Raw genomic sequence first — 13,971 nt, forward strand, 5'->3', positions numbered from 1 at the left:
TTTCATCATTTAATTTATTATGAAACTGTCAGTTTTGGCCTAAATGAATGTATTTTCCCCAAAAAATCAAAAAGTTTCTAAATCGCAGGTCCATATTGTTTTAACCCATGTGAAACACTTAAAGGGTTAATAGACTTAATAGAAGTTGCTTTACATACGTTAAGGGGTGAACTTATTATAATTTATGGGGTTTTACTATTATTTAGGCCTTTCCAAGTCACTTGAAAGCTGAGTTGTCCCTCAAAATGTGAGTTTTGGCAATTTTCATGAAAATTTGAAAAATGGTACCTAAAGTTCTGCACCTCATAACATCCTAGAAAAATGAGAGGAAGCATAAAATATCATCTCAACATAAAGCAGACAATCCATAAATGTTAATTATCAAGCTTTTTGGGTAGTTTTACTTCCTGTCTGGAAAGCAGAACATTTCAAACTTGGAAAATGAAGAATTTTTACAAACTTTTGCTAAATTTTCACTTTTTTTCAGAACGAAAGGCAAAACGTATCACTTAAATTTTACAACTAACATGAAGTACAATGTGTCACGAGAAAATAGTGTCCAAAACGCCTGGATATGTTAAAGCGTTTCAAAGTTATAACCAATTATTGTGAGACAGGGCAGAGCTGAAAACTAGTGTCGGTGATAAGGGGTTAATGTAGTTTCAGAAAAACACATAGTTTTATATCATTTTCAGGTTTTCATTGTTTAAAAGGGAAATAAATTAACAGAACATATGATTCTTGGAAGTACTGCACATATTTACTGTAGTTCTGTAATATTACATACTAGATGGGCAATGTTGGCTGTCATTAACAAACAAAAACAGTGCACTCATGTTTCCTTGGATACAAATGATACTGATAATGTGCTAAAAGGTAAGCTCTGGAATTAGACAAAACAGATGTTACTAGATTTTACAGGCAGTGCAGACCATTATGTGCAATTAAGGTTATATACATAACAAGGGTGGTAGATTTGCTAAGATAATTCTGAAATGGATAAGTATGGAACCCAAAAGCAATATGAATACTGTTTTCAGACTACTGCTGGTGTTAACTAACTTGTACAGACATTCAATGTATTTTTAATGATTTCTACATTTTTATGTGTTTATTATTCGCTTGGAAGGAGTCATGGGGAGTGGTTGGGGTGATAGTTTTACTTTCAACTCCCCCATGTTGAGCTTTATATGTCTTATCTTTCTACACTTAACATAACTGTGATTCTGTCTGCTATACAACTAGCAGTTTCTGACATTCATGAACAATGAGGCCAGAAAAAGTTTTAAAGGGAACCTGTCACCAGGAGACCCATTTTTAGCACTCCCCCAGTCCCCACAGAGCATAGTACATACATTGCCAAAGTGTTTTTGTATAAAAAAAAATAGTTTTTACAAAAAAAAGATATATTATATTGTACCTTTCATTAGCATCTGCTGTGTGACTAGACAGTTGCCCAATAGGAGGGGCTGGAAAGGAGCAGTCCCCCCCCCCACCCTTGGGAAACATGTGACCTTTTCAAATAAATGAATAACTCCCCTCACTCGGGATTGGCTGTAGAAGAGCAGGGCGTGGCTAAACCCAGTGATGGGTGTTTTCATATATTTGAAAAGGTCACATGGAGGAGCTGTTCTCCAAGGGTGGGGGGGAACTGCTCCTTTCCAGCCCCTTCCATTTGGCAACTGCCTAGTCACACAGCAGATGCTAATGAAAGGTACAATATAACATATCTTTTTTTCTGTAAAACCAATTTTTAATACAAAAACACTTTGGCAGTGTATGTACTAAGTTAGTTAGTTAAACACTAACTTAGTAACTTAACTTAGTTTTTTTGGGGTTAAAGTGGACAAAAAATGGAAAAAAGTCTTATTTTGTAACGTATAATACTATTTATACTCGAGTATAAGCCGAGTTTTTCTCCACAAAAAATATTAGTATATGAAAACGGTACTCTGTACTCACGACGTCCCCCGCCTGCTTGGATAATTGGTCCATGGGTGCTGAACCTGGTAATTCTGTACAAACCCAAACTTTGTAGTTTGTGTCCGCTCATCACTACTCGGAAGCTATTGTCCTTGCAGACCCAGTGAACACTTGACGGCCGGGTCTACAGGGCTTGTGACAGTCCCAGTTCCTGTATTCACTACATAGCACTGCTTCAGCACTATGCAGTAAAGAAAGGAGAAGCCTTCTCTAGCAGCTGGAGAACCAATCCTGCTCCTGAGATCATCAGGCAAAAAGTGACTCTTTTCAGCTTATGTATTATGCACTGGCCGACTCCGACCTCTTGATATATCTCCGGTGACAAGGGCCAACTCATCAGGTGTCAACTCTACTTTGTGTTAAATCTTCTAGGAAGGATAGTCAGAGATGGAAAAAAAATGCTGCTTTGGTCCACTAATTTTCTTCTGAATGGCCCAAATAATTGCCCAATAAACTTACCCTCCTGTATCATTGACTCCATGCGAGCTATGGATCCTAGGATCAAGTATAGTTAGTATACAATCTACTGTGGGATTTGAAGAATCTTTTCATGTTCATTCTGGACTCTGAAGAGGTGACTCTATCACTTGTCACTTGTTTGTATCCCTATGCTGTATTCCTATATGTATTCCATTGTACAGTCTGCAGCTTGTTAATACTCTACAGAATGCACATAAAGAACCACTTTATTGTTGATATTGCTGCTTGCATAACTGTGACATACAGTCATCCTGCCTATAAAAGGAAGAGTATGCCTATCCATAACCTTGTAATTTAGTGAATCAGTATTACATTTATGCTAATATTGTTGTTTCTGTGTGTAAAGTAGTGGTGGGAGGTGTGAAAAAGTAAATCCAAAACTTTCCATGATATGCATACAACATGATACTATCAGTACTAGCACCATCACAGAGATGTGGGATTTGTTTCTATCCTTCTAGCATAGCTATTCAGCAGATCATTTTCAATTTTATCTCTAATTTTCTTGCAAAATGTATTCTAGGCCTCTCTTGCCCTGTTACAGTTTTGTTCTAATAAGAATAACAAATAACTTTGTTCTAAATATAAATCTATTCTTTATACCAGCATGATATTAATGTTAAAATAGAAGACTTCTCAGTTCTCTTCACAACAAAAAATGATGTTAACTATTTGAATTTATAAATATAAGATATTAAAACCATTTCTAATATTCACAAAAATTATTTATATTTGTGAATCCACAACAGTTTTATTTTACTCTATGCATTTTGGGAAGTCACCTGCAGGTTAGACTTCAATTGCTAATTATTGCTGATTGAATTGGTGCAAAGAATAAATATTATTTTTCTCTGAATGTTCTGTGAAGATGTGAAGTCATTGTAGCAATAGGTTTTAATTGTCACAGGTTTAACCCCGTCCCGACACGATCCGTACTATTACAGCTCACGTCAGGAGCTGTTGGACAGAGAAGGTTCACGGGGCTGAGCCCTGTCTGTACCAGGTGGATGTTTTCTCCGTATTGCTGCCACCGATCACGGTTGTTAACCATGTAAATGCCCCGACACAGTTGCCAGAAGCATTTAGATCTCGGCATGCACTTTGCCATACTGGATTAGATACCCCCCTCACCCTGTGAGGTCCTTTTCTTTCCCCTTGGTTGCCATTTTGATGTAAAAGTTGCGAATATATGTTTGTTAATAGGAGAATGCACTTTGAGATTGTTGACAAAAATAGATATACGAGTTAAGCTGTTATTGTTCCTCTGTGACTTACTGTTAAACCATGAGAATGTATTAGGACCTGTAAATTTGAGCTAACATCACATTTTTTACCTTTGTTAATAGTCCTATTTTATTTATCATGTAAAAAGGAAAGCAACCAAGATAGGGACGTTGTACAAAATAGACAGTTAATTAGCAACTTGCTGTATGACACGTCAGAAACCATTTGTAATCCTAAAAATGAATATGGATATTTGTCAAATGGAGATAAATGAACCCTTAAACCAGCGACCCAAGCTTCGTCAAAAAACAAAGTCTTAAAAAGGTTAATTTCAAAAAGGATGGCTGAAATAAATGTGAACAGGTCCTTGTGAACAGGTATTTGTGGTGTGCAAATGTACGGTACCCGCCACTACAATGTACAGCCTCTCCTCCAGTAAAATTAAATTAGAGCCCTAACTCCACACTCTAGTGTTCTCACAATGTTTAATCACCCTGTTAGTGGCAACTGTCCCCATAGTATAGTACCCCCTTTGCTTTAGCCCTGCCCTATATTGCCCTCTCATGACTTATAGGGGGGAGGATTTAATATTTGAGCAGTTGTCTATGTGGTAGACTGGCGGGTTTCAGATGTGTGTAATCTATGTGAATAGACTGCACTAGTCGCACGTATGTTTAACCTCTGCTCAATTTCTGCCTTTTTGTGATGTTTTTGCACAGGATATTCTCAGATACCTCAAACATAAAATTGAGCAAAAACTTCTCCCTGTAGTAGTAATGGACTTACACCACCTCCTATGTGGTGTAGTTTTATGATTATATTTGCGTTCTTTTAAAAATTCTCAATTGATAATTGTGGTGTTGCACGATGTTGCACACTCTGCCCCACTGCCCGGGCATCCTCCCCTCTCTCATCACGATTGGTGTCCTCAGGACACAGATTGTGATGAGAACATGTGCATTAGTTTCCCCTGAAGGGAGAATTATACTCCGGGAGAATTATACTCCTGGAGGCTGAAGGACCTGGATGTCATGATCTCATGACCGGCAGGGGAAAGTAATACACAGAGCTGGATCTGTGAGGTGAGGGGGGATACATGATAGGGACTAAGGGAAGAGGGAGAAAATGGGGGGCTGTGTGGGCACATTACTTACTGGGGGTCTGTGTGGGCACATTACTTACTGGGGGTTTGTGTGTGGGTGCATTTCTGGGGGGCTTTGTGGGCACACTACTTACTTGGGGGGGGCTGTGTGGACACATTACTTACTGGTGGGCTGTGTGGGCACATTACTTACTGGGGGGCTGTGTGTGGGACATTACTGGGGGGGCTGTGTGGGGGACATTACTGGGGGGGTTGTTTGGGGACATTCACGGGAGGGGGTAGCTTAGACTATTAGGTTTTATAACTAGTTTGCCTCAAAAAAGTAGGCTTAAAATGAATGGGACCTTTAAATAGAGGACTGACATTAAAAAGTTTTTCCCCTTTTCTTTTTTATAAACATGCTTTCCATATGTTTTTAATAATACAAACACTTATAGCTACTCTGCACATTCTTTTTGTGTTCTCTAGCAGCTACACATAGAGCACAATATACAATACAGCAAAAAAGAAGACATTTTAATTAATCCCCCGACTTTGAAGAATATTCTTTGTTTATTTTATTTAAACTGCTCAAGACAGGATCATTGTACATAGACTATGCTGTTTACTTTTCCTATTTTAGTAGATTTAGTAGTGAGCGGAGAGTGTAATACTATAATCTGACTGTGTACATTCTCTACATAGCTTTACATGTAAGCACTGGTGCACACAGGAAATAGAGGTACTTTAACCCTTTATCTCCACACCTGTTTTCCACTTTAATGACCAGGCTATTTCTCTTTTTTTTTCACCTGTTACAACTTTTTACTGTCACTATAGCTGTGTGGCATCTTGTGTTTTTCAAGATGAAATGTAGTTATTGATAGCACATTTTTGTGTTCCATATGCTCTATTTATCAATTTTTATTAACCCTTTCTGTACAGTACAACACACATCTGACATGCTTTTTTCCTCATAAAAATTTTCAGCATTTCTTGTGGAACCTAAATATTATTTCTCTGGGTCAATATGCAAAAAATGTACTGAAAACCCCCACCTCCACTTACACACAAGTCTATAAAAAAGTAAACTTACAAACTCACCTTCCGGCGCTCACCGATGCTCTGTGCGGCTCCCCGCGGCTCCTGTTCTTTCTTCTCTCTTCTGTAACAGCCAGCAGAGGCACGGCTATGTGCTCTGCCGGCCGGCCGGCACACACTATGATGTTGCTGCTGCTTATGTCATGGTGTGCGCTAGCCCATTGCCGCTCCTCTGGCTGGCTGTTACAGCAGAGAGAAGAAAAAAGAGGAGCCGCAGGGCCGAAGAATCGGAGAGCCGCACCGAGCATCAGGGACTGCCAGAAGGTGAGTATGCAACTTTATGTGCTGGGAAAACTGGGGGCTGGCTGTCTATATACTACACTGGGCTGGCTATATACTACACTATGAAAGGGGGCTGGCTGGCTATATACTAAAGGTGGCTAGCTGGCTGTATACTGAAGGGGGCTGGCTATATACTAAAGGGGGTTGGCTGGCTATATACTAAAGGAGGTTGGCTATATACTACAGGGGGCTGGCTAGCTATATACTACAGGGGGCTGGCTGGGCGGCTGTAACCACTGCATTTCCCACCCTCTGTTTATATAGGTTTTCCAAGTTTTTGGTGGTAAAATCAGGGGCCTCAGCTTATACTCGGGTCGGCTTATACTCAGGTATATACAGCATATGAAATTATTTTGGGGAAAATGTAGTTTTTGCATGCTGCCTTCAAAGTGCCCTAACTTTTGAAATTTTTTGGCAGTGTGAGTGCTTATTCTTTGTTTAAATACCTTTAGGTTCACAAAGGTTTTTGATCACGTTAAATATAATTTTAAAAAATGAAACAGAATACTGAATTGTACACAGGTCAGCCCCCTGCTGCCATCTAGTGCATCACTACCAGAAGACTTGGCTTTCCATTCAGATCAATATGACTTTATCTGGATTATCTTTGGCAGTTGCACACAGGAAGATAAAGCAGTAGTATACTCCTGCATTCAGACAAGGGTATAAAATGACCTCAGTTCTCATGTTCGCCGGGGTCTCTAACAGTCAGAATCCACCAAATAGGCACTAATAAACTATCTTATGGTTACCCTTGAAACCCATTTGAAGTGGTATCTTAATCCCAACAAGATATTCTATATCCACAGGAGCATCAAATGTCTATTGGCAGGGGTGTAACTAGGAGAGGAAGGGCTCCATAGGAGACTTATGAATGGGCTCCCCTTCCCGCTTTAAAATATACATATTACACTTACATTTACGCACACATTTATATACCTATGTACATAAACATACAGTTTTACACTGATACACACCCCTTTATACACTCTTATACACGTATAGAGCACATACACATCACATATACACACATGCAGTACCATATACTTACACATATACACCACACACCATGTACACATACAACATATAGGGGGTCATTTACTAAGGGCCAATTAGCGTTTTCCCGACGTGTTACCCGAATATTTCCGAATTGCGCCAATTTCCCCTGTATTGCCCCGGGATTTTGGCGCACGCGATCGGATTGTGGCGCATTGGCGCCGGCATGCACGTGACGGAAATCGGGGGCGTGGTTGAGCGAAAACCTGACGGATTCGGAAAAAACGCCGCATTTAAAAAAAGAAATGTGTCGATTGGGACGCGCTTACCTTCACTTGGTCCGGCCCCCTGAACTCCGTTCAGATGCTTTTCAGCGCAGCAGCGCCATCTGGTGGACAGCAGAGGAACTACCTTGATGAATCCCGACCGGACCCGAATCCACCGTAGAGAACGCGCCGCTGGATCGCGAACGGACCGGGTAAGTAAATCTGCCCCATGCGCCACAATCCGATCGCGTGCGCCAAAATCCCGGGGCAATACAGGGGAAATCGGCACAAATCGGAAATATTCGGGTAACACGTCGGGAAAACGCGAATCGGGCCCTTAGTAAATGACCCCCATATACTTTACAAATACACACATGTACAGCATATATACATCACCTATATGTTATATACATATTATACTGTATTATATACAATGTGCAGCATAATATGTATATAATGGTGCACATCCTTCATTATTTAGTGTCAGGTTGTATGACAGGCTCCTGGACACTGCAGGCCTCGTAGAGATTGCTATGGCTGCTACTGTTATGCCCTGTTACGCCCTGTTTGGGAATCCTAGCAGCATGATATCCCCTTCTACCCTACCTCCACCAATTGGCAAGTTATACTCTAACATAGCTTTTATTTGGAAGTTTTTTAAATATAGTCAGTTTTAAATAACATAGGAGTAGATTGATAGTAAGGTAACACAGCATTTTATTTAAACCCTTTCATTGTATTTATTTAACCCATGACACATGTCATATACCAGTAGTATAAATTATCGGAGCAAAGCAAAAGGTGCATACAGTATTCTATGGAGAGGCATCTGTGTTTTGAGAGAATGAGTAAAAATATGGTAAAAGCCTCCGCAGAGTATAATGGTAATTAGTAACAATGCAGGGGTATGGCATAATATGTTGTGGCTCTGAATAGTTATACATTATATTAATTCTCTTTATTTTTCTCTTTTTTATAGACTGCCCAAACAGTCCTGGTTGTTGTGGTGGTATTCGGAATATCATGGCTTCCTGAACATGTGATCCGTCTCTGGGCAGAATTCGGAAGCTTTCCTCTCACGCAGGCCTCATTTGTCTTCAGAATAACTGCTCATTGCCTTGCCTATAGTAACTCTTCTGTCAATCCTATCATTTATGCTTTTCTGTCTGAAAATTTCCGAAAAGCTTATAAGCAAGTATTTAAATGTCAGATTGGCTGCGACACAATGCAAAGCGATGCTAAGGAAATCAAAAGCAAAATGGATACCCCACCCTCAACAAACTGTACTCATGTGTGATGAAGATGGATAGAATGGTCCTGCTCAAATCCATTGATGCAAGCTGCAAGATTTCAAAGCACAAGGATACTTGGCTAAAATTGCAACTACATTGTCTAGTCTTAATGTAGCTGGCATTTGCTTCAGATAGCTTATACCCTTATGTTACATCCTCCTAGCTACAGCTGCTCATATAAGGTCTCGAAGCAAGTACAAAAGAGATATAAGATGGAAAAGTTGATGCTTTTCAAATTATAAATTTTTTAAAGATAGATCATGCAATTTGCTGTGAGAACCATAAATATTAAGTCTATATGTTCTACAATGACCATTATGTTGCCAATATAATTTTATTATCAATATTAGTTAATAGGCAGTTTTGCTTTTAAAGCTGATGTAAAGTAAATAACAAATGAGCATGTGGATGGCATATGAGACCAGCAAAGGGCACATTGTATGCATTGATAGGGGAACATTCATTCTTGAGACCACTAGACTATAATTTGCTAAATGCTATAAAAACATCATTTGGATGCAACAGATTTTGTACATTTAATTATCCTTATTTATTCCTTTTCTTTTTGTATAAAAATATTTTCACTTGCACTCAAGAAAGTATTACATGAAAATAGAAACATTAGAATTGAAAAATCCACAACTCTGGTTTAGAGTTTTGCTTTCTTAACTGAGCTACTGCTTTGTATATACGATTATACGTTTTCTTAAAGGAAACCTGTCACCAGGGAAGTCATTTTAGCTGGTGACGGGTTCCATGCTATGTTATGATGATTCAAGCGTTCTGAATCACAGAACCTGGAACCTGTCATCAGCTAAAAATGACATTCTGGGTGACAGGTTCGCTTTAAGTTTTCACTATGTATCATAGCCAGGTAACTATATATTACTTAAGGTGTTAAGAGCCACTTTTCTATGAAAATCACTTTCTAGTAAATATCATCACATTTAATTTCTCCAGTGTTACATTCCATTTAAAAAGTACAATTTGCCAAATAAAACATGTATGGGTTGTTATTACATATATTGAGGAGAAACATTGTGAATTGATAATTTGATAATATAAATACATAATAGCATTTATAGCATGAAAAAAGTTTGCAGAATTTGCTGTTCTGTATGCTGGACTCCATATACCCGGAGAGTAACCTGCAATAACATAATTGAATCCAAGTAAATTGCATGTGAAGCTTACATTCTTCTCAGTCATGTTTCTCTTAAATGGAATGCAACACTTGTTACAATGTATAACTGCTCACATGTTAATAACATGTTTATCTATTATGTAATGCACTGAACACAATAAGTGTATAACTAACATTCCCATATTTCATTTAGATTAAAAAAATCTATCAATGTAAAATGTAACATCCATTTGTTTGTGGTTTTACTATCATCAGTCTGTTTTAGTTATTTTTTTTAACTTACCATTTAGTGTTATTCCCTCTCTCCAATTGCTAACTGTGGGGGTTGACTCATCATTAGGATAACTCCGATTTTCTTTACAAAGAAACAATTTATGGTTGATTGAATGGGAATTCTTGATATGTTATTAAAGGGGTTCTTGAGGGTGTGTTCACACGTTGCAGTTAAAACTGCATCACAATCAGCTTTGAGGAGGTTTTAGGTGCAGTTTTGTCAATTGAACAGGTGAAAGACATGAACTGAACGAGTGAATGACATTTGTGGAGCAGGTTTCCTCTTCAAAATCAAATTCACTCATTCAGTTCATGTCTTTCACCTGTTCAATTGACAAAACTGCACCTAAAACCACCTCAAATCTGATTGTGATGCAGTTTTAACTGCAATGTGTGAACGCACCCTCAGTTATTAAGATTATCATTCATTAGGGGTAAATGTGTTATACAACCCAAAACTTAATTGGCTCTAATTACCCATAAATGACCATTCTTTAGATATAAAAGTAACTTTTATTAACAGCCCAGCTCTTCTTGGTAGCTGAAACTCCACAGTAACAACTCGTAATTCTCCCCTTGCCTTGTCGCACATTCGTGAATAGGCAGCGTGTTCACTTGTTCAAAGTGTGGTTCACTTGCATCTATTGTGAACATGCCCACCTGCCAAACAGGACAGAGAGGGCAGACGCTGTGTTGTTGCTAATGGAGGGGTGCTCTCTGTGCGCGTGCAGGATGTTGTGGTATGCCGATAATTAGTGAGCTGCGCTTATCACGCACAAGCCAAGCTCATGGGAAACCCCCAAAGGATGATGGGACTTGAAGTCCCGAGGAGGCACGGTGCTGCCATCTTCTTTTACCGGACCTGCTAGACAGAGGGGAATAGGTATGCTTGATAAATTATAAGAAGCACAGGGAAGTCCTTGCCCAAAACGACTATATAAATATACAATTGCTAGCTATGGCCGTAAATAAAATTGACCCCGGTGGCTGGAGAACCAACCCCTTTAATGTTTGTCTTTTGCACCTTTGCAGATGACCTAATGAGGGTGGCATAATTATAGTGTACTATTTCTTCTTAGTGCACATTGTTACCTATTACTTACTGTATTCTGTAAAGTGAAAAATGATTCAATAAAATGGTTAAAAAGTATGAAATAACAGAATTACTCCTAAGGCATTATAACACCTGAATGAGATGAAGTACTGCCAGAACAGGTCCAACCTGCATAGTTTTAGACTTTTTTCTCCATTATTTTTGGAAAAATTAATTTTCTCTCTCCATGTGTTCTGAGTGTTCACTCTGCCTTGTGGAAAGTCACAGATGTTCTATGTATTGAGAACCAATCGTATGTTTCTCCCTGCTGCTCCCATTATGATCTCTCCACATGCAATTTCACACACAGACTAAATCAGAGAGACGCCTTCCTCTCTCTATTCCCTTTCACAGCATGAGCCTCGGACAGGAGTTGTACATCCTTTCTCTCATGTTTACTATGTACTGTTCTCCACTTTATGAAAAACAAATGAAACGTGTCCAATGTCAGTCACAATAGAATTATACACTGCTAGAAGGTGAGTAAAACTATATTCAATAAATATGCTTAAATTTTTTTTCTTTTGAATATTTACAGTGTCAGTCATTTCCTGGATAATGTACAAATAACATAATATACATGTACATTTTTAGGTACATACTAGAAATATTGTAAGCCTTAGGCTGCATTCCCATGTTGCATTTTTTTGATGCATTGTGACTGCATCAGAAACTGCAATGGGAGGGGCAATGCATTTGCCTTTTCACTGAAACATGTGTTCTGCAATGAGCACCAGGTGTTTTGCATTATTCACATGTTAAAACCATGGAGGTAATTCCAGAACATGCACGTTTCAGTGAAAATGTGCATGATTTTTGGCAAAGCTCGTCCTTTTGCAATTTCTGATCCAGTCAAAACGCATGATATGGGAACATAATGGCCCCAACACAGTCAGTAGAAAATACTCGAGTATAAGCCAACCCAAGTATAAACCAAGGAAATTTTGACACAAAAAACTGAGAAAACCTATTGACTCAAGTATAAGCCAAAGGTGAGAAATGCATTGGTCACAGCGTCCACCCAGTATATAGCCAGCCAGCACATGCCCCCTGTATATAGCCAGAATCCCTTCCCCTAGTATAAAGCCTGCAGCCCCTGCCCACCAGTATATAGCCATCCAGCTGTCATCTCCAATATACAGCCTGCGGCCCCTACCCCAGTATACAGCCTGCAGCCCCTGCCCCTAGTATACAGCCTGCAGCCCCTGTCCCACTGTATATAGCCTGCTGCCCCCTGTCCCCCAGTATAGAGCCTGCTGCCCCCTGTCCCCCAATATAGAGCCCCTCCGATGAAGGCCTAGCCTATAAAAAAAAAGTGTACTCACCTTCCAACATTCCCCTGGCAAGTCCTCTTCTATACATGGATGTTCCGGCTATCCATGTCTTCGCACTGTGCCTTCGCTCGCGTTGTGACGTCAGCCACTCGCTGACATAGTGTGTTCCAGGGCCAGTGCACACACTAGAATGTCAGAGACATGGGGGCAGATTTACTTACCTGGCCCATTCCCGATTCAGCGGCGCGTTCTCTGAGGTGGATTCGGGTGCAATTTTCGCGACAATTTTTTTTTTTAATTCAGCGGTTTTTCCAAATCCATAGGGTTTTCGTTCGGCCACCCCCCCGATTTCCATCGCGTGCATTCCGGCGCCGATGCGCCACAATCCGATTGCGCGCGCCAAAATCCTGGCGCAATACAGGGAAAATCGGTGCAAATCGGAAATATTTGGGTAACACGTCGGGAAAACGCGAATCGGGCCCTTAGTAAATGACCCCCATGGAGTCGAAGCCGGAACATCCATGGATAGAAGAGGACCACTTTCTTTTACAGACTCGAGTATAAGTCTATATACTCGAGTATGTATGGTAATTGTAGAGAAAAACGAGAACCATTTGTACACTCCAATTTTTATCTCAATGTATTTTATGTGTTTCTCGCTCACTTATGGGGAAAGCTTCTGATGAGTCCAGTTACTTTCACCTTTGTACATTTGACCTGCAGAATATTTGATTGCTGAGGAGAGCCAAAGTTATATTTATAGTTCAATCTAGAAGTCTCAACTTCCACTGCCAGTTCTTTGATCTCTCAGTCTTTGCTTTGAAAGTGTCAAATATTCATAGATTCAACAGAATGTTTTTAATTACAGCAATAAACCATGAAAAATATTTTCAACTACACATGTTGAAATGCATTTTATTTTTACAAAAAAAGAGAACCCAGAGAACACAGAAACATAATATGCATTGTTTTCTTGTTTTGTCATATGGACCCAACTGTGAAATTGGTAAAAACAGTTTTCCTAAGAAAATGGTTCACATGTATTTTTTCTTCAGTTTCCCACATTTGGAAGATTTTTCCAGCACACTGCATATAATATTAATGGTGACACTAGGAACTACAGTTTTGGACAGTTTTTAATGGTGTTTTGTGGGATCCCAGAGCCATGTGGGTTGATCCAGGCTGTGGCTAATTAATTACTGTTGGGGCACATTTACTATGGACCTTGCGACAGTTTTCTGGCAGACTTTGCACACGCTTTTAGGTGCAAACTGCTTGCACAGGTATTTAAGAAGAGTCTGCACCACATTTGTGTCGCATGAGACAGTTTTGTGGTCTGGCTTCACGTGACACAAATTTCTGCACTGTAGGGGGCATTCCAGTGCTCAGTCTGACCAAATTTATCATGCAAAGTCTGACAGAAATGCGTTGCACGCCCTATGTGCACCAAAGAAAAAGATGTGCACTCTATCGGGGGCAGTG

At 39.6% G+C, this 13,971-nt stretch overlaps 2 protein-coding genes across 2 annotated transcripts in view; both read left to right on the top strand.

The window, feature by feature from the left end:
- The window catches only part of GALR1 (galanin receptor 1), a 302,797-nt gene extending 292,501 nt beyond the window's left edge, over positions 1-10,296 (top strand). The window contains exon 3 of the mRNA XM_072152364.1: positions 8,393-10,296. Within this exon, the coding sequence (XP_072008465.1) occupies positions 8,393-8,710 (318 nt within the window). The 3' untranslated portion in view covers positions 8,711-10,296. The remainder of the gene's footprint in view (positions 1-8,392) is intronic.
- Positions 10,297-10,479: 183 nt separating this feature from the next.
- LOC140132930 (1,25-dihydroxyvitamin D(3) 24-hydroxylase, mitochondrial-like) overlaps positions 10,480-13,971 on the top strand; it is a 180,740-nt gene continuing 177,248 nt past the window's right edge. The window contains exon 1 of the mRNA XM_072152366.1: positions 10,480-11,005. The gene's annotated coding sequence lies outside the window, so the exon portion shown is untranslated. The remainder of the gene's footprint in view (positions 11,006-13,971) is intronic.

The sequence above is a fragment of the Engystomops pustulosus genome, chromosome 5 (genome assembly GCF_040894005.1).
Source record: "Engystomops pustulosus chromosome 5, aEngPut4.maternal, whole genome shotgun sequence".
NCBI classification, from domain to species: Eukaryota; Metazoa; Chordata; class Amphibia; order Anura; family Leptodactylidae; genus Engystomops; species Engystomops pustulosus.